Here is a 21,868-nt window from a genome sequence, read left to right on the forward strand (position 1 = left end):
GTAAGGCTAGTAATTATCTGTCTCTAAACAAAGTTATTACAGTATTATTAGCCATATTCTATATGCTGTATATTATATCCCTGTGGCTTCTTTATTTCATAACTGGAGGGCTGTACCTCTTAATCCTCTCCAGTGTTTGTGGCTGGTAAAACCTGTTGAATGTAATTAGTGAACAAGGACACCCCGCGTGGGAAGGGTTGAAGCTTCTGGGAGACTTCCCTTTGAGGTTAGTCTGAAATTGCATTTCCTCACCCTCTGCACCACAGCTTGTTCAAGGGAATGTAGCTAGAGGAACTTGAGAGGGAAATGGTGATTTTTGCAAATTTATAATTCAGACCAACCTATTTTTACAGAAAGTATCATAGCACTAAAAACTTCTTGGTTCTTTTGAGGGCTACCTAGGGCTTAAGAAATAAAATCCAACATGCTCTGTTTTCAGTGCTGATTCTTTGGAATATGTTTGAAATATCCAAGGAATGTTGAGTCTGTAAATTACAGAGAATCGTAGTTTTCAGATGACAATCTTAAAAATGCATCATTTCCATAATTACTTGTGTTTTCATAGAACACATGCAGGCCCTAAATCCAAGCTACAAATAAAATACAAAGAGAAAAATTTAAAAACAAGATGTAACAAAACTAAAAACCCCTCACCATCCCATTTCAGACATCTCTTTATGCACACATGCATGGAGGTAGTAGGAAAGATAGCTAATCAAAAGAATAATTGTTGGATGAGGTCATGCTCTACATGCTGCCTTTCATAAAAATACATTGAATTTAGTTGTGTTTTAATTTAAGCAAGGGAAAGAAGTAGAAGAGTTAAACCATAGTCTTCAATAGTCCATTTTGACTGAGCCCTAAATTCAATAGTTTTTCTCTTTTCTCTCTTCTTTCCTTCCTTCTTTGCTTCTCCCATACTTCTCCCTACTTGGTAGGTATCCTCAGATTATTTTCAGCTCTTTAAAACAAGAAAAACCCAAATCAAAATATCTTACAGATTCTGTGCTCTTAGCGTCATAGAGCTTGCAAGATTTTCTAGGTGGGGAAATTGTTCAGGGAGGTTTAGTCACTTTCCCAAAGTGATAGATATAGTTAGTCAGTCTCACTATTATGAGATAATATTCATCTGCTTGGGCCTGTACTTGGAAGTGAAAGTTGAACAAAGGGCAACAATTATTGATTAGCATCAGTTCAGTTCAGTCACTCAGTCGTGTCAAACTCTTTGTGACTCTGTGGACTGCAGCATGCCAGGCCTCCCTGTCCATCACCAACCCCTGGAGCTTGGTCAAACTTACATCCAGCGAGTCGGTGATGCCATCCAACCATCTCATCCTCTGTCGTCCCCTTCTCCTCCTGTCCTCAATCTTTCCCAGCATCAGGGACTTTTCAAATGAGTCACTTCTTCACATCTGGTGACCAAAGTATTGGAGTTTCAGCTTCAGCATCAGTCCTTCCAATGACTATTCGGGACTGATTTCCTTTAGGATTGACTGGTTGGATCTCCTTGCAGTCCAAGGGACTCTCAAGAGTCTTCTCCAACACCACAGTTCAAAAGCATCAATTCTTTGGCACTTAGCAGGTTTGGTGATTAGCATGTTGACTTGTAAAAAGCCCTTTTGCACATTCCTTTGAACTTTTAACAGCCCTGTCAGTCAGATTTGTCTCCAGTGAGTTCCAGACAATAAATGAGTAGCACTAGGTCACATAGCAATTAGGTGGCAGGACTCAGGCTGCCATGATGTTCTCAGTGTAACTGTGACTTCTCCTGCAAATGGTCGTGGCCTGTCTCTCCATCTAGACTAACCTGCTGCTTCTCCTGCGTTCTGCTCAGCACCAGCAGACCTCGGAGGCAGGAAGATGCTGCTTATCGCCATCCTCGGCTCAGCGGGAATGACCTGCTTGACGGTGCTGTTGGCCTTTCTGATCATGCTGCAGCTGAAGAGGGCAAACGTCCAAAGGAGAATGGCCCAAGCCTTCCAAAATGTGGTAGTGTCTCATCTCCCAAGCAATATTTTAAAGATATGGGTCAGAAAGTTTACTTGTAAAGGAAGTATTTCCCTTAGGCAAGTTTCATCTTTTCTTTGTCTTCCATTATGAAATGGGAGATAACTAGCATGACTATGTAAGTTCTTGTCCAATTCAGAACAATTCTGAGAGTGAAAAGGTTACTCTTAATAATTATGCAGAAAACTATGCCTAAAGCAGGATACTGCCCCATCAAAAAGAGAAGAGAGTCATCCTAGTGATAAGTCACCAGTGAGAGTAATCTTGCAGTATAAACAGCTGACCATTACTGTAATGAAGGGCATGAGGGGAACCGTACCTCAGAGTGATAAGTCATGAATATTGATACTAAAACTGATCAGTTTTCTTCACTTTTTTTTTTAAATTTCCAGCTTCCATTTTGTACTTCTAATAGTATCCCCCATATATATATGAATTATATCTACGTGTGGATCGCCATCCCTGTGTACCCTTCAGTCTGCAGTCAGAGTTCATGGCACTCAGCACTACTTTTTTCTTTCATTTAGTGATTTTGACCAGTTGCAAAGGTTTACAAAATCATACTTTACCGACAGGCACCCCATTTGAATCCTTGAGACAGTATAGCCTGAACATTTCTCTGTGATTTTGAGCTCTGTAAAATTAATCTGTACCCAACTGTACTGATTCTATATATGAAGCACTGAATACAGTCACATATTCCGAATGAGGTAAATCTTCCTGATACGAGTCCCTGAGATGCCCTTCAGGCTGTCACTAGACAGGAAGGTCCAGCAGGGGGGTGGACAGTGCTGGAGCTCATCATGGTACGGACGCTTTGTCCTGGTACTGCCAGCAGCCACCAAAACTCAGGAGAAAAGGAGACACTGTCTTGGGCTTGAGAGATTCTGAGCTTTAAGACAAGTGGGAGAGAGTGAGTAAGAGCCAAGGAGACCAAGATGAAGCTAGGGAAAAAGCCCTCACAGAGGCATGTCCTGTGACTTCTCCAGATAGATCTCTGAGCTCTTTTCCAAACCAGAACTGAATAGCTGCTCATTTCACAGCAGGGCAGACACTCAAGTGTGAGTAACTCAAGTGTGTGTCATGACAGACATGCTATTATCCTCCTCGCCCTCATCCCTGCAGACATGACTAGTCGATTGTAGCATGCTTTCCTCCTGAGGCCTAGGATCAGGCCCATGCAGCTCTACTGACTGCCGCTTCATCCAAGTGGGCCTACTAAAGGAACCCTATTTCCATCTTAATTCTAGAATTGGGTATACTGTTTCTTTTTTTCACTTAGTGTGGGCATAAACCAGAAGGTATTATGTACCTTGAAAATTATGAAAAATCCTGACACAAACCCATTATTTTTGTAGAGGGAAGAACCAGCTGTGCAGTTCAACTCAGGAACTCTTGCCCTGAACAGGAAGGCCAAAAACAACCCAGATCCTACCATTTATCCAGTGCTTGACTGGAATGACATCAAATTTCAAGATGTGATTGGGGAGGGTAATTTTGGCCAGGTTCTTAAGGCTCGCATCAAGAAGGATGGGTTACGGATGGATGCTGCCATCAAGAGAATGAAAGGTCAGTGCATGCCCCGATCAAGTCAGCATTTTACTAGGGTGGGGGGACAGCTTGACTTCCTGTTGAATCTTTCCTCTAAGGTCTCATATTTTTTTAAACAAAAACTTGGCATGATGTTAGATGGAGTTGTTCTGTGAAGCTGAAGGGGATATTTCCTTTGAGGGTCAGGATGTAAACTTGAAGGCATGAGCTGTTTAGACGCCACTGTCTGGATTCACTGGGATGTGAGAACACAGACTCTCTGTCCCACCCTGCTGACTTTCGGGAAGCATTACTGTTTCTCTTAATGCAGTGGTTCTCAACATTGATCACCGTCCAAATCACCTGGGAGACTTGTTAAAAAACAGACTCTTCAGCTCCACCCTATGGTTTCTGATTAAGCAAATCTGGCCCAGGGCCAGAGGGCTTGCATTTCTAATTAGTTCCCATGGGATGCTGAGTCTCAGAATTTGGAGACCACATTTGGGAAATCACTATCTTCCTGCATTATCTACATTAGCATTCCTGGAAATAGTTAGAAATGCATCTACTTGAATTTTTCCTCCTCAAGGTTCTAATCTATTCAAATTTCTGGGGTGATGCAGGGAAAAATTGGGGTCCCTAAACTTGCTCAGCGGCCTTCTATACACTCAAGCGTAGAAACCATTGATCTATAGTCACAAAACTAGATCTTTCCCAGTTGTGTTCAAGACTGCTTAGGGCCCCCTCATTGAATACGATCTTCTGAGAAAGCAGATTGACATGTCCCCTGGAAATACTAGCTGTCTTCTGTTGCGTGTGAAATGGCAGTTTACAGATGACTTGACTGTGAAGCTGCACTGTTGTTTTTACAGCACACAGGCTTGGCAAGTGATATATTAGAGCCGGCAATATAATTGCCACTTTTATTGGGCAGCTCCATAATAAGGACTTGCTAAGGCTGCTGATGGGTTTTCCTTCTTCTTGACTGCAATATTAAGCCTAAGATGACAATTAACCCTAAATCTTATTAAGCCATCACTGCTTTCTGCATTGCTAGAAAACACATGTCAGGAAATGAACAAAACAAAATAAACACAGTATTATTTACGCTTAGAGACAGTAATGTTTCAAAACACACACAGAGACACACACCCAAACAAACCCTACTAGAATCCAGAAATTCCTTTTCCTTTTCCGACTTTAGTCACAGCAGTTTTAGGAAGCAGTAAAAATGGTGAGAGGAGAGAGAGTGTAGAACTTTGTAGCATCCGTTTTTATGCTGATTGGGATCTTACCTGAGCTGATTGTCCATCTCCTGTCCATGTAAAGAGGTAGAATAACTTAACAGCGCACCAGGGCAGAAAGTTTTGCAGGGAAAGTCATGCATGCAAAGAGGGCACTTACTGATGTGAAGCAACAACCTGTTACAAGGAGCTTTGCTTCTAAAATGTTCCTGAGGCTGACCCTTAGGCTCCTGTGGTATAAACAGGTACTAGACTTGGAATTGTTACCTGTCAGCCTCATGGGTCCCCTTAGCCCATATGAAACCTTCCCATAATTTTCAAGCATGGTCAGGCATGCACATGGCTACCAGCTCTCTCTCACTCTTTCCCCCAATGTTATTTCTTCAAAAAGCAATCATAGCATACTGTCACCAACTCAAGGCTGACCAACCAGTTGCACATCAGCCAAAGAGTTTTCTCTTCAGCCTGATTGGTGGTTCTGTCTCTGATCAAAGTGCTAATGGAGAGACGGAATGACAGGAACAGAAAGAAACGCAACTGTTTCCTGACTACGAAGCGACTTCTATAAAAATGCCATTGAGATTTGAGTTTTTTCAGCAAGTCTTATGTGGGCTTCCCTGGTGACTCAGTTGGTAAAGAATCCACCTGAAGTGCAGGAGACCTAGGTTTGATCCCTTCATCAGCAAGATCCCCTGGGGAAGGACATGGCAACGCACTCCAGTATTCATGCCTGGAAAATCCCATGGACAGAGAAGCCTGGTGGGCTATAGTCCATGGCGTCCCAAACAGTTGAACACAACTGAGCACAGTGTTCTATTCTGGTTTATGTAAAAAGCAAAGTAAAATTATTATAATAAAGTAAGGTATGTTCACTACTGGCAATGTTTCACTAAAATTTTGGTGTTATTCCTTGGCGTATTTGTCTCTGGAAAGCTGGGGTCTGAGAATGGACGCAGCTCCATCTCAACCAGACCATTTCTCTGGATATTTGAGGGCTTCAGCAGTGATTCTCAAACAGAGGTGATTTGGCTTCCAGGGGGGACACTTGGTGATCTGCGTACATTTTTGGTTGTGCTACTGGTAACTAGTAGGTCAGGTCAGGGGAGTAGCTAAACATCCTCCTTGCCACAGGACAGCCCCCAACCATAAGAAGCATTGGCCCAAAATGTGGACAGCCAAGCCCCTGTGCTAGAGCCATCTCTTTGATTTCTCTAACATTTTCCAGACCCAATGACAGCTGAGTGTAGTTGAAGGTGATGGGGATCAGGGGGTACAGTTGTTTCTGACGAGGCATCACAGAAAGCGGTCACGACTCTTGACTTTCTTCCCAGAATACGCTTCCAAAGATGACCACAGGGACTTTGCTGGAGAACTGGAAGTTCTTTGTAAACTTGGACACCACCCAAACATCATCAATCTCTTGGGAGCGTGTGAACATCGTGGTAAGATGCTCTTTTCCTGTTTCTCCTGCCAGATTTTTTTTTTAAATAAGAAAGAAAATTAGGCACATTCCATATTGAAGTTAGGAAAGATAAGTCATCTAAGATTGCTGCTGCTGCTACTGCTAAGTCGCTTCAGTCATGTCCGACTCTGTGCAACCCCACAGATGGCAGCCCATTGGGCTCCTCCATCCCTGGGATTCTCCAGGCAAGAACACTGGAGTGGGTTACCTACTTTTTAAGCTGCAATTTCAGTCTGAATGTCTGGCCCCGTGAATAGACTGTGCTGAGATGTGGAATGTTTTTGAAGGTGAGTCCCAAGGGAGAGTCTTTTGGCTTCTGATACAGCTCAATTAGTAATGCCCAAAGATACCCACAGCTCCTACATGCTCCCATCTTTGCTAATCCAGAGGTTTTCTCAGTCACGACTAGGTGGATGGAGGCTGCACTCTGCACCAGGAAAGTGAAGTACGTTGGTTCTTCTTAGTTGACTTTTCATTTTCCCCCCAAACCCAAGAAGCCAATACTCCAAATGTTAAATCTGTGAATGCCAATAATCTACTGTAATGTGAAAGGACTGGTGATACTTAGGTTAAAAAAATAATAGTAAGCCTATATCTAATAGTACTTTGTTTTTATCCAAAACAATCCCCTGTACAATTACACTGAAGCTTTCTTTACAACTATCCTATGTCACACATACTCTTAAGTTCAAATTATAGTATTAATTCAAATGTTTATTGAGTATTTCCTATTGTAATGTGTCGAGTTAGCTGTGAATGAGTAGGTAATAAGAAATCTATGGGTTTACCTCTGCATGCTACCTGGGTTTGCAGCTCTAAATCCATGCTTACTCTTAATTTCCCATGGAAAAATTTACTCCAACGCAAAAGCTCCACATGGTAATTATTTGCAAACTTTACAACCTCTTGTTGACTTTGCAGCACAAATACCAACAAGGGAAAAGAGACTACTTCCTTTTCCTCAATTTATTAAACTAAAAATACTGGTACTTCAAACAATATATCATTCTGTGATCCAATAAGGGTGTAATTCTAAGAGCCAGATAATGTCAGAATGAAGTAATGACACTTAGTTTTGAGCTATTTCCTGAGAACAATAATCAGCATGGGGCAGCAGTGAATGAATGTTCCAAAAAAACACTTATAGTGACAGACTATATGTCTTTTAAAAGTTTGCTCTATTGTCACATAATTGGTTGATTTTTTAAGTTGTATTGTTCAGTAAAGTGAGAAAATACCTTCATACCAGAATTGAGGTATATCTTTCCTTATAGTACAACAGGATTCAGTGCTAGAAGCTTGCTTTTTTTTTTTTTTTTGAGAATTTCACTTTCTTAGAATATCTTTGAAGTTTAGATTCATTTGACATAAAAAGTATATACCAAATAATTCACTTAGAGCACTATACTTTCATTTTGGCTCCAAAGATGAATAATTGCTATCAAAGCAGATTACATCTCATTATAAAAAAGAAAAGGGAGGAAACTATTTGGAATAAAACTAAGACAATGAACCATGCTTTGCTCTAGGAAAAATTTTATTTTTTTTCCTAAAAGGTTGACATTTCTGGCTTCTGTCAGCAAAATTGCAATCCCCGGCACTAGATTTTGCTGACCAGTGATGCACTCAGCAATCTAACAACTTAGTCTGGATTTTAGGAAGGAGCAGAGGTCAGGAGAGAGAAAGTTACCTAGTGTGGGTCCTTCTGCTTTGGGTATTTAATCACTTGTTTGTTTGTTTAAAAAAAAAAATAACCTCAGGAGAAGCTGGATTCATACTGGAATAACATGTCTGGCTCATATTAGGTTCTCAGTCAATATAGAATAAAAAATAAAGGGTGATGTGGACTAGCTATCCTAGGTCATCTGGAACCAGGTGTTTTGATTTCATTCTACTGGTGTTACCCAGTAGGTGAAGCATTCAGGAAGCCTGCTGTTTGGTAGGAGTGGAGAGGGGAACCCTAAGGGCAGGCATGGCCCCCTTTTGCAGGAATGATGTCACTTGTTTTCCTCCTGTCCCCAGCATTACCTGTATTGGTACCACTAGATGTGTTATTTTAAGATAAAATGGAATTTTGTAAGCAGTCCCCGAGGACCAAAGCACATCTCAGAGATACCACCGAGGTTTAGGGCTACTGATAAAGTGAGGCTTCCTCCCTCGCCCCACAGGCTACCTGTACCTGGCCATTGAGTATGCGCCCCATGGCAACCTCCTGGACTTCCTGCGAAAGAGCCGAGTGCTAGAGACGGACCCCGCGTTTGCCATCGCCAACAGCACTGCCTCCACGCTCTCCTCCCAGCAGCTTCTCCATTTCGCAGCAGATGTGGCCCGGGGTATGGACTACCTGAGCCAAAAACAGGTTTGTTCTGCGAACCTTGCTTTGAGCATCTTTCTTCCAAACTTCTCTCTGATATCAGAGTTTAGATTTTTTTTTCCCAGTTCACCTCTCTTCCTTAATTCCTTCTCAAACTCTCCCTAATTGTATTCTGTTTGTTAATATTCTATCTCTTTATATAGAAGTTCATGCTCCATGCTAATGGTATGTTTATCTAGTGAATCTCTTCATATGTATTTGGGTGAGGTGCTTTCACTCATATTAGCTTCAAGTAACTCCACACAGCACACATAGCAGAGGCCTTTCATGGTAATTGGAATAGTGCATGACCTGGTGCTTCTTCCTGAAATGCTCCTCCAAAGACCTGTGGGTCATTTGGCTGAGCATTTAGAAGAGGAACTAGAAGGGAACTGGATTCTGGTAGCTTTTTAAAAACACTTTTTCATACTATCCTCTAGATTTCCCAAAGCTCCTGTTCTTTGTGCAAACAAAATGAAGTGAAAAAGCAAATATGATGCTGAAAATACATGACCTTTTTTTTTTAAATTTCAGTTTATTCACAGGGACCTAGCTGCCAGGAACATTTTAGTTGGTGAAAACTACGTAGCCAAGATAGCAGATTTTGGATTATCCCGAGGTCAAGAAGTGTATGTGAAAAAGACGATGGTAAGTTCAGACGTTGATGAGACCCTTTCGGGGGCACCCCTCCCTCTCCTGAGGTTGCTTCTCTTAGAATTCCATCCTTCTGTGCTGACGGAGGCCTCTGGCCTTTTCTGCCATTTCATAATGCCTCAGCCCAGCAAACTTTCTTTCTCAGTTTTGATACCTAAAATGTCTAGAGGGTCTGCATTTACAAGTGAAGAAGGCTCTGTCACATGTGGTGAAGTTGTTGAACATGCAAGCCTCGTGCTGGAGGGGCTGGGGTCCGTATCCAGCACAGACCTCCAAGTCTGGTCTCGTTCAGAATCTTCTGGGGAGCTCCCACAGTCCCCTTTTACACAGCAAACATGGAGGGGGGGACGTTTAACCTACTTTCTAAAACATTAAGGAAGTGAATCAACAAGGTTTCCTAAGTCACAAGGATGCTCTAGAAAGAAACTCGTAAGTTGTAAATGCTCGTATAAGAGTTCCCTCTTTTCTGAATGTTCTCTGCTCATTCGTCAGTTCAGTCGCTCTGTCGTGTCCGACTCTTTGCAACCCCATGGATGGCAGCACACCAGGCCTCCCTGTCCATCACCAGCTCCCATAGTTTACTCAAATTCATGTCCTTTGAGTCGGTGATGCCATCCAATCATCTCACCCTCTGTCGTCCCCTTCTCTTCCTGCCTTCAATCTTTCCCAGCATCAGGGTCTTTTCCAATGAGTCACTTCTTTGCAGCAAGTGGCCAAAGTATTGGAGTTTCAGCTTCAGCATCAGTCCTTCCAATCAATATTCAGGACTGATTCCGTTAGGATGAACTGGTTGGATCTCCTTGCAGTCCAAGGGACTCTCAAGAGTCTTCTCCAACACCACAGTTCAAAAACATCAATTCTTAGGCCCTCAGCTTTCTTTATAGTCCAACTCTCACATCCATACATGACCACTGAAAAAACCATAGCTTGCTCGTTCGTCAAGCCCCCACCAAATCCACTTTCACCGAATGATACCTAGCCTCCCAGGTAGCCAAATTTTACCTTCAAATAAAAGATCCCAGGGGAGCCTCACTCTGCTCTTGTTGTCCACCTGGAATCATAAAGCTGGAAATGCCACATCCCTGGACATTAGTGCTGGGCTTTCAACATGCCACCACCCTCTGCTTTCCCTGCAGTTGGGCAGTGCAGGGTGTTGGGGCTGACGCATCCTATAGTCTTTGCACGTGTTGGGTAGGTCTCTCTGATGGCATGGCTCTCCCAGCATTACCCGGGCTCAGCTTTCTTGGGATGACTCCAGTTCTTGTAACATATACATACAGAGAGTCTTTTTACTTTTGTAGATATCAAATTGCCTCCTAGCAAGGCTCAGGCTTCTGCATTTATCCTCAAGCTCAGGTTTCCTTTCTTTTAAATATACTTATTTCAATTACTGACAAGATAACACAAAAACAATATTCAAGAATGCTTTCAAGAGGAAATGATCCACAGTTCACAACCTTGACACAATTTATTTTATTTTTACTCTTTTCCTTCCACAAGCATACAGTCTTTTCCATAGTTATGATCACAGTGAACTTAATCATTTTGGAACTTTCCACTCCCTTTTTTTGATGAGGGTTTGAAGTGGGCCTCCTTTGGTTCTTAGAGAGTACCATGCCCCTGGTCCTTGATACTTATTGACATCAGCACCTCAGGAAGTCTCCAGTGACTCCCTGAAGGTTGGTTGCCAGGCAACCGTTTTTTCCCTAAACTTTTCAGATTCGCCCCTCTCAAAGCAGACCTTTCTCTGGTGAGTGGCTGGGCTGGTCTTACAGAGGCAGGACACACCACTCACCCATATGCTCCAGCTCTCCGCATTCCTCCTGGGCCACGTGGGAGCCTCTTATTTCCACCGCAGCATCTCTCGCCTTCCTTCACTCTGGCACTTTGGGGATGGGATGCCGTGAGGAGGGAGGGCCACATGCATGCTAAGTCACTTTAGCCGTGTCTAACTCTTTGTGATCGTATGGATTGTGGCCCGCCAGGCTCCTCTGTCCATGGGGTTTTCCAGGCAAGAAAGCTGGAGTGAGTGGCCATTTCCTCCTCCAGGGGATCTTCCCGACCCAGGGGTTGAACCCCTGTCTCTTATGGCTCCTGCACTGGCAGGTGGGTTCGTTACTACTAGTGCCTCCTGGGAACCCCTGTGGGGATGAGGAGGAGAGGTTAGCACAGTTTAGCCCCATAATCCTACCCGTTTAATTTGGTTACTTGCCTCAGTACCCCGAGGCTAAGGTTGGTTTGCTTGACATTTCATAAAGGTCAGGGATTTCTGTATCTTATGGAGTTAGGGAAATGCTTAGAGGGGTGGAGCACTCGTTAGGGCTTTAGTGTATCTCCCAGTGGAAGGGCAAAGCGTTCAGTAGCAGCATGGTGTCTGGGCGGGGAAAGGACATGGTGAAGGTAGGGGAAGAAAAGAGAAGGGATTGGAGAGAAGCAAGCTCCCAGCAAGGAGGGCGCAATGTAGCACACTACCAACAGAGGGCAGAGTGGCTACTTTCTCTGGCTTACTATGGAAGTCAGAGATTCTCGATTCCTATTGCACCTAGATTCTCTGGGAAACTTTTTAAAAGACAGATGCTAAGTCCTACCACTTAGATATTTTGATTCAGTTATTGTGGAGAGGGCATCCTGCATTAGTTTTTTACTTCCTCCCAGGGCGATTCTAGTACTGGAAGTGTTGCAAAATGATGTACTTAAGTGATTTGGGGTTTTACTACCATTGATTAATCTATTGATCCCCTCAGCGTGGATTTATTCATTACTACAATGTTTCACGCTTGTGCTGGGCTTGGGGATAATATTAAGACAGAGTGTTCTCCCTCAAAGAGCTCAGAGACACATAACAAACAATTGTAACGGTGGATAAGGCTGAGCAGGAGGAAAGTGCAGGTCCCTCCGGCGCTCAGAGGAAGCACAGTGAAGCTTTCCAGTAAATGTGACATAGATCCTGGAGACGTGAGAATGAAGTGCAGGACCTGGTGGATGCAGTGTATATATAAGAGCTGAGAGGCAGAGGAAAGCACGGAACTTTGGGGAAATAAGAATATGGCTAGAGGGTGATGCAAAAAAGAGGAAGAGTTAAAACTCAAGGCTGCAGGAGGAAGTGGGGATAAGGTCTTGAAAGCTCTGGATGCCAGCTTTTGGGGATTCAGCTAAGGAATGGGGATGTTGTAACAAGAGTGATATTACAGAATTTTAAGGACAGGAACCACATGTTTGGGTTTGCCATTTAGAGTGATTGTGGTACGGAGAACAGGTCATTAGGGAGTGGAACCAGAGGCGGGGAGATGGGCGGAGAGGTGGTTGTCAGCAGGCAGGTGGAGATGGTGGTGGCCTGAACCAAGATGACGGCAGCAGGGACAGACAGAGGTGGACAGATCAAAGCAGTCACACAAAGAATGGAAAAGGGCGCATGGAAATGAATAACTAGGAAATACGGGGTCAGAGGCCAGCAAGCGGGAGTAAATGAGAGCAAGGACCAAACAGGAAATGCAGACAACTCTTCCCATCCCCTAGTGTGAAGGAGAAGAGAGAGTGCCAGGTGGGGGATGGAGGCGAGGACATAGAAGGGAGCAGATGTTGAAGAGAACACAGCATGTAGACGTGAGGGACTTCCCTGGTCTGCACTGGTAGAAGTCACCACCTCCTCGCTGACCCACATCCACCCTCTGCCCTTTGGTCTGAAATGCTCTTTCCTTCCCCATCCACCTGGGGGTACCTACACATCTTCTAGAACTGAACTCGTGTGTCCCCTCCCCTGGAAACCCTTCCAGCCTCTCCTCCAGGCATTTGGTCTCCTCCCACCACCTCAGCCTTTCCCACATTATAGCCTAATCCTCGGTTCCTATGCCCATCTCTCTTTTCAAACCTCTGACAGCCACGAAGTGAATAATTGCATGACCACTGAAAGGACACACATACACACACACATTATTTTTCTTTACATGAAGCTGTGGTAGTGACCCCTTGAGGTAAGTGGGGCTTACATAATTTGCGGGGCTTTGAACTTAAAAGCAGACTTGTGGGTGGGACATGCAAAAATTTCCCCTGACTCTGCCATGCCTTCTGTCTGGGGACCTCCCTGAGAACTGGGGTGAGCTCCCCCCAGCTTCAGGCCACCAGCAAGCCTTGGGAAGGGGCCCCTGTTGAGCCTAAGCAGCCTCTTTCATTGTATTCTCCAGGGAAGACTCCCCGTGCGCTGGATGGCGATCGAGTCACTAAATTACAGCGTGTATACGACCAACAGTGACGTGTGAGTAAGCCTCTCACTGCTGAGGGGTTGTTTGTTTGTTTGTTTGTTTGTTTTTACCCAGAAAAATATCCATTTGACAAAAGTTTTGAAGAGAACCAGGAATATTGCATCCCTCTGTGGAATAAAGCTAATCACTAAGCCCAGGAAATAAATTAACAGAATGAACGAAGCCACAGAGGAAATGATTTCCCGACGGCAGGCTTTGGGTTTATTTCTGCATGTCGGGGAGTGACTTCAAGTGGTTAACTCTTTATTTCCTGAGGAGTCAAAGGCATCCTGGTCTTCCTGTGACTCCATTGCCCAGACTGACTTCGGCACAAGGACCTAGATCTGAGGAGGTGGCCCAGAGTAGCTGCTGGGGGTCGGAGGTGGCAGGGACAGAAGACAGTCACACATGCTAAGTCACTTCAGTCGTGTCCGACTCTGTGCAACCCGACGGGCTACAGCCCGCCAGGCTGCTCTGTCCATGGAATTCTCTAGGCAAGAGTACTGGAGTGGATTGCCATGCCCTGCTCCAGGGGATCTTCCCGACCCAGGGATTGAACTCACAACTCCTATGTCTCCTGCACTGGCAGGCAGGTTCTTTACCACTAGTGCCACCTGGGAAGCCCACAGAAGGCAGTCGGTGGGGCCCATCTCCGCCTGCAGCCTGTGTGACGAGTCTCAGGCTGGTGGCAGGGGAGGACGGTTTGCGATTGAGACCTGAGCCCTCTTGCCCACATTCCCTATTTTCAGGAGGAAGAACAGGCCCAGAGGGTTGAGTTGATTTATTCGGGGGGTGGGGGGTTGGGGGGAGAGCTGTTATGCCTGGGGATGGGGAGAGGTCAGGCAATGACTGTGTTCTCACTGTGTGCCTTTATGTTATCTCATGTCATCTCTGCATGAGGCAGAGATGGGTGTCCTCACTTTTGGAAGAATACAGTCAGAGGCCTCAGCAGTTCTATTCATTTGTCCCATGTCACATGAGTACCCGGTGGCAGAGATGAGATCTGATGCAAATCTATCTGGCCTAGAACCCCTTGCTTTCTGTAGTGTCAGCCTGCATCCTCTACCTAGAGCAAGTGGGGGCTCTGCCAGTGTTAACAGTGTTCCCCTGTTACAATCCTTCCATTGGCCAAAGGGGAGATAGACGCGCGCTCTGTGCAAGACCCAATCCTAGGAAAAAGACATGGGACTTTCCCTCTTCTGACCTACCTAGAGTCAGTCGCCCCAGCTCTGGGGGCAGAACGTTGACTGGCCAACGCGTGTGCTGATTAGTTTTCTCTTTCATCCCTTCTGCAGATGGTCCTATGGCGTGTTACTATGGGAGATTGTTAGCTTAGGTGAGTATCCTTGTCCACCTACCAGGTGAAGCATGGGCAAAGGGAGCGGGGCCCCCCCGTGCTCCTCACCATCTAGTTTCATGGGTAACACTTGCGTTCGGTGCCGACAGATGCCACTTGGGAAAAGAACCTTGCAGGTTTCCTGCATGAGTGTGTTTATCCCCATGGCTCTCTTTATGAAAGCCCAGTGTCTAATGTCACATTTAACACTGATGACCTGGTGGCCAAGAACTTCATTCTAAGTTGTCTCCACGTGTGCACAGATGTCATAAAGCTGTCATACGTTTTCTTCTGCAACTTTAAGACAGTATATTGTGTTGCTATGAAAAGTCACATTTTCAAAGGCCATTTATTTTTAAATGTTATTAAAGTATAGTTGATTTAGTTAATTTCTGCTATACAAAGGTGACTCAGTTTTATGTATGTGTGCATATAATTTTCCATATTCATTTCCATTATGGTTTGTCACAAGATATGAAACATAGTTCCCAGTGCTATACAGCAGAACCTTGTGGTTTATCCATCCTATATGTAATAGTTTGTTTCTGCTAATTCCGAGTTTCCGTTTCTTCTCTGCCACTTTTCCCCCTTGGCAATCACAAGTCGGTCCTCTATGAGTCTGCTTCTGTTTTGTAGATAAGTTCATTTGTCATATTTTAGATTGCATGTAAGTAATACGGCAATTGTCTTTCTCTTTTTGACTTCTTTCACTTAGTATGATAATCTCTAAGTCCATCCATAGTGTCACAAATGGCATTATTTCATTCTTTTTGATGGCTGAGTAATATTCCTCTGTGTGTATATGTGTGTGTGTGTGTGTGTACCACGTCTTCTTTTATCCATTCATGGACATTTAGATTGTTCCTATGACTTGGCTATTGTAAACAGTGCTGCTATGAACAAAGGGATGCATGTATCTTTTTGAATTATACTTTTGTCTGGATATATGTCAAAAGCCATTTAATACCATGTGAAAATGTACATGCCAAAAAGCAGAAAAATTTCACATTTGCCATAATTCCAGTTTTATAAATATCACACATAAAAAAACTGGAAAGACTACACAGGATTTTTTCAAAGGCGTTTTTTCATCATTTTTTGTACTTTCCACAATAAACATATATTGCTTTTATAGTTACCATTGGGACAGTAACTATGGTAGATAAAACAGGAATTGCATTATGTAAATACAGATTTCCAATTGGGGAAAAGATCCATGTCATTGGTACATTGGTACCATGTCAAGAGACACGCTGTGTGTAGTAGACAGACTTGGGGACGAGCAAGGCGCCGTAAGGAAGCAGCAGCCGCACGGGAGCGCTGTCTGTAGCCAAGTCTAGCTGTGACGTGCGGTGGGTTTGCGCCAGGGGATGACGACTCTGGGTGCTTATCGTCGCTTGACTCACCCCCCTCTTCCTCCCAGTCCCTTGGCTGTAGAGCCCCAGGGCAGGAGACAGTGCCTTCTGCATCCAAGGGGGGCTCAGGGTGCACCATTTCCTATCTTCCAGGTGGCACCCCTTACTGTGGGATGACGTGTGCAGAACTCTACGAGAAGCTGCCCCAGGGCTACAGACTGGAGAAGCCGCTAAACTGTGACGACGAGGTGTAAGTCAGGCCTCCCCCCAGGGCCATTCTATCCTAAGTCCTCTCTGTATGTTTCCTGAACTGACTGTAATGAAGCAGCTATCTGATGCATACAAATACGTATGTATGTGTACACACACACATCCAAAACAGTCAGAAACAAGAGTCTGTGTTATGCGTGTAGGGGGGCATTTCCCTCAGAAAACTCAAACAAGATTTTTGAGTTCAAGATTTCAGAACCTTGAAACTAAGACTGTTAGGCAATGGGCAGGAAATAGAGAGTTTTCCAGGCATAGAAATTCAGGAGGAATTTAAGGTGGTGATTCTTGGCTGAATCTTAAAGTTGAAATGAGAAAGGGCAACAAATACAGAAAAGATTTGTATGAATAATTTATGAATACATGAAATTATCCATGAATAAATGTATGGAACTTTGAGGGTAGAAATGTCAGAGCAGTTACACTAAAGAAGATAAACTGTTCTTTATAAAATCTTGCTTCTACAAGCCTTATTTTCCAGGAATAAATATTCTTATTCCTGGAAAGAATGATTCTCTAGTGATGCTGCCATTCCCAGAACCAGCTGAGGTCGTTGCTGCCTAAATGACATAATATGAAGAATGCAAGGCTCTAGGCTGAACAAGGAATTTATTGTCCAAACCAAGCCACTTTTAAGAGTGGATGAGGGTGCTATTATGCTGTGGTACAAGAAATATAAACCTAGACCATCCTGGGAAAACCTGAATGTACTCAAGCCATCACTGGACCAAGTCCCTGAATCCCACCTTTAAGGAGTGATGTTTTCACTGCTTTAACTCACTTATGAAACTTCTGTTAAAGTAGAAACTCTTCTAGAATTTCTACCACCCCAGGCTGATAGCTGAGAGCCTTCTGTGCACTGTGGTTCCCAGTGAGGAACCACCCTGTTAGGCATGTGAAACCTTGAGCCCCGCTCTCAGACATGATGACTCTCTAAATCTGGAGTGGGTCCCAGGAATCCATGTTTTAACAATACAGGTAGTTCTGGCCACACTGGAGAAAGACCTTAGACTAGCACTTTGTAAACTGTGTTTGTGGAATGTGTGAGACATAAATATATAACACAAGGGGAAAGAGTTCTGTGATCAGTTATGTTTGGGAAGCTTCTATGTTAAACCTGGTTTAAAAGGTTGTTGGTTTTTAATAGAATGACTTCAAGATTTCACAAAGTCAGTCACTAAGAGGGAGGCACGATAGGTAGCGTTTTGCAAATTTATTTGTGCACAGAGCCAGTTTTTAGAAATGAAACACTGATATTTTGAGAGATGTAATATTCTGAGGGAAAGCTTACCCTAGACACACAACTCAGTTCTTCCCAGATGATCAGGATAGCTGAGACCAAGATCTCTTGGGAATGGCACCCAAAGTGGGCCCTAGATCCACTGGGAGAAGAGATGAGACGTGGTTGGGGAGGTGGGAGGCCTCCTAGAACCTTCCCAGCTGTAGTACGTCTGTCTTCTGCTGGCTAAGTGAGATGACCATGCATTGTGTGGCTACATTCTCTTTTATTCCCAACCCTGCACCTGGCTGTGCCCAGGACTAAAGCACGGTGGGAGACTAAACACTCTCACTCTGTTTTCAAAGGTATGATCTCATGAGACAGTGCTGGCGGGAGAAGCCTTATGAAAGGCCCTCATTTGCCCAGATCCTGGTGTCCTTAAACAGAATGTTAGAAGAACGAAAGGTGAGCATGGAACTCAAGGCAGGGGTTCTTTCACTGGAATTCCTCCTGTGTCCATTGTGGTTAATAGTGGATACAGGTCAGCAGGTTCTTTTGAACCAACCTGAGGTGCTACAGGGCCATAAAAGATGTGGACTCAACTTTGAGAAAGTTACACTTTTGGAGGAAACCAGATTCCTATATAGGATATAGTCAGACACTGTAGAGCAACGTACAGAACTGGCTTGTCTGAGCTGGACGGGATCTTAAATCTGTCATACAGCCTGACCCTTTCATGCTGTAGACGAAGGAGCATACTTAGAAAGGAGAGAGTGACTTGCCCATGGACAAACGGGAGAGCGACAAGAATGCAGTCTTCAGGTTACTACGGGGAGGGTCAGGAATTCTGTAAAAACTTGCAGTAGATAGATCTGAGATCCAAAAGGTAAACCTAGGTTAGGGAATTTGGAAGTCATGGAAGATGCTGGAAGTCATCAAAACCCAGTTGGTGATGAAACCAGAGATGTGGGTGAGATCTCACAGCAGGAGATGTGAAGATGAGCAGCAGACAGAGGAAGGGGTCTGGGAGGCTGTGGTGCATGTCAGAAGGGACCAGTGAGAGACCATGGGACAGAGAAGCCGGGAGGCTGGAAAAGTGAGAGGAAGCAATCTTCCTTGCAGAGGTCAAGGGATGCTTTTCAGGAAGAAAGTGGTTAAGTACAACAGAGGGAATGAGGATAGAGAAATATCCCTGCCAGTATTTGGGGGCTTGTGGAGGAGGGCATGGCAACCCACTCCAGTATTCTTGCCTGGACCATCCCATGGACAGAGGAGCCGGATGGGCAGCAGTCCATAGGGTCGCACAAAGTTGGACACAACTGAAGTGACTTAGCAGCAGCCGGTGGTGCTAAAGAATCCACCTGCCAATAAGACAGGAGGTGCAGGAGAGGCAGGTTCAGTCCCTGAGTGGGGATTCCATCCCTGGGTGAGGAAAACTCCCCTAAAGTAGGAAATGGCAACCCACTCCACTATTCTTGCCTGGAAAATCTCATGGTCAGAGGAGCCTGGTGGGCTACAGTGCACGGAGTCACAAAGAGTCAGACACGACTGAGCTCACAGCATCTGTATTTGAGCTGAGACAAGCTAAGGAAACCGGGGTATGACCGTAACTGCTCCCAGCGGAGGCAGGACTGAGCCAGCCTGTGTCTCTAAACCACTCTTGTTCTCCTAGACCTATGTGAACACCACACTTTATGAGAAGTTCACCTACGCGGGAATCGACTGTTCTGCAGAAGAAGCGGCCTAGGACCAACCACTTTCATCTGTATATTCTGTTTCCCCTTCACCGGCGTGAGAGACCCTTCATACCTTGATGCTCAGCAAGCAAGCCTCTGCCAAGAGAGGTGACAGAAAATGGACATGTATATAGATTGTCGCTTGCCTGGGACTTTGACTGTAAGACCCATGTGTGAATCTGTAGCACCCTCTGACTAGGACTGTATATACTATTTTGAGTAAGAATGTGCTGGAATCAGAATGCCTGTTTGTGGTTTCATATACAATAATATATTTTTCTAAAAACATGGACTTTATGGGAAGGTGTGAGTACAACCACTGTAGTTCATAACTCATTATTGTCCTAGGTATTTTTTTAAAATATTTACCTATATATTGGATGCTCTAAGATGTTTCACTGTGTAGAAGAAAATACTATTAGTAAACCTGTTGGTACAGGTGAGAAAAAGTAGGGGAAAGGTATGAGTGCTAACAGAATATGGATTTAGGTCTCTTAAATGTTAACCTAAGTGATGTAAAGAGCTTTTTCTATCTCTAAATATTCCCCCTCACCTGTAGAAGCCATCCTGATTCCTTTGTTAATTTGATAACTTTTTCATGTGTTTCCAGAGCCAACAAATCAGTCCTAAATGTAGACACTGAAAAACCGACTTAAATCGCATTCCTTAGAAGCCTAAGAATGTTAGGAAGTGTTAATTTGATAAGCTAATAGGTTTTAGTTTCTCGGATAACATCAATGTGTTTGTTAAGAAATTAAAACAGGAAGCTTGTCGTTATATTTGGGAGACATGTGACATGTATCATAGCAGATTAACATCCCCACCTGTCTTGCACATTGTAAAAAGTTCTAGTTTTGATCAGTTGTGAGTTTACCATTTATATTGTAGGCACATGCTATACTGAGATCATACAGTAAGTGAATAAATGTCTTGCCTACCCACTTTTTGTCTAGGAATGTGTCTCGTAAGTATTACCAACCATCTCTATTATACTTTCAAGAAAACACTTTATCATCCTCTAATGTGTTGGCAATATGCAGACAGCAGTTGGTGAGTATATTCAACCAGATGTATCACAAGATTAGAAACATCTCCCAGAAATATTCTGTTTTCCTGTACCTCGGGTACCAGTATGAATTGAGGGCTTAAAACTGGAATCTCTTTTAACTGTGTTGCAGTGTTTTACGTACTGTGTAATGTTCCGTATTTCTGCCATCTGCTCAACTTCATGCAGCAGAAACAGTGACCAGGAAACTGCATTTGTCTGAAAGCTCTTCATCCACAGCAGGACAGGCAAAAGTAACACTGCTGCCGCACCATTTATCCTTCAGCAGAGCAGGGGCTGGAATGAAGAGCCACTGAAAGTAGGTCCAAATATGTAACAGTTCCTTTTTACCCAAATGTTGTGAAGATACTCCTGACAGCTCTTGGTTTGTATGTACATGGAACCAAACAAGAACAGGGATGAATGTATCTCTGAAAAATGTAGATAATGTCTTCAAATTTTGCATGTGGCTTTGGAATACACAATAACAGCTACCCTCTCTAACAGCTTGACCTTCTTGATTATATATATTTAAAATAAATTTACATCATTACAAATTTACTTCACGGCCAGTAAAAGAAATGACTACGAAAGGGCAGCATCAAGAAAAAGGAATTCAGTGATACTAAGATTTACTTGTAAATTCAAAATACTGAAGCAGTAAGCCTAAGGTGTGCTATGGGTTGACACACATTATAATCAACTGTCAGAAGGCCACGAATTCACTTCTGGCACAGCGGCCATCCGACTGACATCTCTGTGATTCATCCATGCTGGTGACAAAGAAACCTTTGTAGCTTTGTAGCATGTTAACCGAATTAATCGAAAGATTCATACTTACTCAAAGGTCAGCAGTCAAACTGAATGAATTTGTGTCATTTCCACAGGCCAGTTTGCATATCATCAAAAAGCAATTAAGAAGGGAAGAACTGACGCCTTTGAGGAACTAGGTAATTCCAGTATTGGGAATATAGATTAGATTTCAGTGTACCAGAAGATCCACAGGATACTGCCTTAAAAAAAAAAAGATCAATGAGTGGTTGACAGGAATCAAAATCAAGCAAGAGTACACCAGTTAGGATGAAAACACCTTACACAATAGCCCAGTGACCAAACTGTATTATGTTAACAGTACACTGAAAAGTTTACATTCGCGTCCATATATTTTGTGAAGAAAATCTCTACATCTATTTCTATATAGGCAATCTAAAGAAAACTGTTATGATTTTGTTAGAAAGAGATGTTTCAGACTCCTAGCAGTATAATGGTTCCAGGTATTTAAAGAGGAAAAGAAATTTTAAGTAATCTGAGAAATGAACTTTGTGGAAGTCCTGGATGCATTGCTTCCACTTTAAAGCATCTTCCATGGACATCTGCACATGGCCTATGACGATAAGTCAAAATCCAAACAACCTAATTCCT

The 21,868-nt window shown here is 43.7% G+C and overlaps 2 protein-coding genes across 3 annotated transcripts in view; one reads left to right on the top strand and one right to left on the bottom strand.

Moving 5' to 3' along the window:
* The window catches only part of TEK (TEK receptor tyrosine kinase), a 99,503-nt gene extending 79,161 nt beyond the window's left edge, over positions 1-20,342 (top strand). The window contains exons 14-23 of one of the 2 annotated variants that reach the window (XM_069574156.1): positions 1,835-1,989; positions 3,366-3,576; positions 6,113-6,223; positions 8,412-8,602; positions 9,131-9,244; positions 13,432-13,502; positions 14,784-14,824; positions 16,333-16,429; positions 18,031-18,130; positions 19,338-20,342. In XM_069574156.1, coding sequence (XP_069430257.1) covers positions 1,835-1,989; positions 3,366-3,576; positions 6,113-6,223; positions 8,412-8,602; positions 9,131-9,244; positions 13,432-13,502; positions 14,784-14,824; positions 16,333-16,429; positions 18,031-18,130; positions 19,338-19,412 — 1,166 coding nt within the window. In that variant the 3' untranslated portion in view covers positions 19,413-20,342. The remainder of the gene's footprint in view (positions 1-1,834; positions 1,990-3,365; positions 3,577-6,112; positions 6,224-8,411; positions 8,603-9,130; positions 9,245-13,431; positions 13,503-14,783; positions 14,825-16,332; positions 16,430-18,030; positions 18,131-19,337) is intronic. The other variant, XM_069574157.1, reaches the window with a different exon arrangement.
* Positions 20,343-21,287: 945 nt separating this feature from the next.
* LOC138432395 (uncharacterized) overlaps positions 21,288-21,868 on the bottom strand; it is a 42,591-nt gene continuing 42,010 nt past the window's right edge. The window contains exon 11 of the mRNA XM_069573738.1: positions 21,288-21,459. The gene's annotated coding sequence lies outside the window, so the exon portion shown is untranslated. The remainder of the gene's footprint in view (positions 21,460-21,868) is intronic.

Source organism: Ovis canadensis, chromosome 2 (genome assembly GCF_042477335.2).
Source record: "Ovis canadensis isolate MfBH-ARS-UI-01 breed Bighorn chromosome 2, ARS-UI_OviCan_v2, whole genome shotgun sequence".
Taxonomy (NCBI): domain Eukaryota; kingdom Metazoa; phylum Chordata; class Mammalia; order Artiodactyla; family Bovidae; genus Ovis; species Ovis canadensis.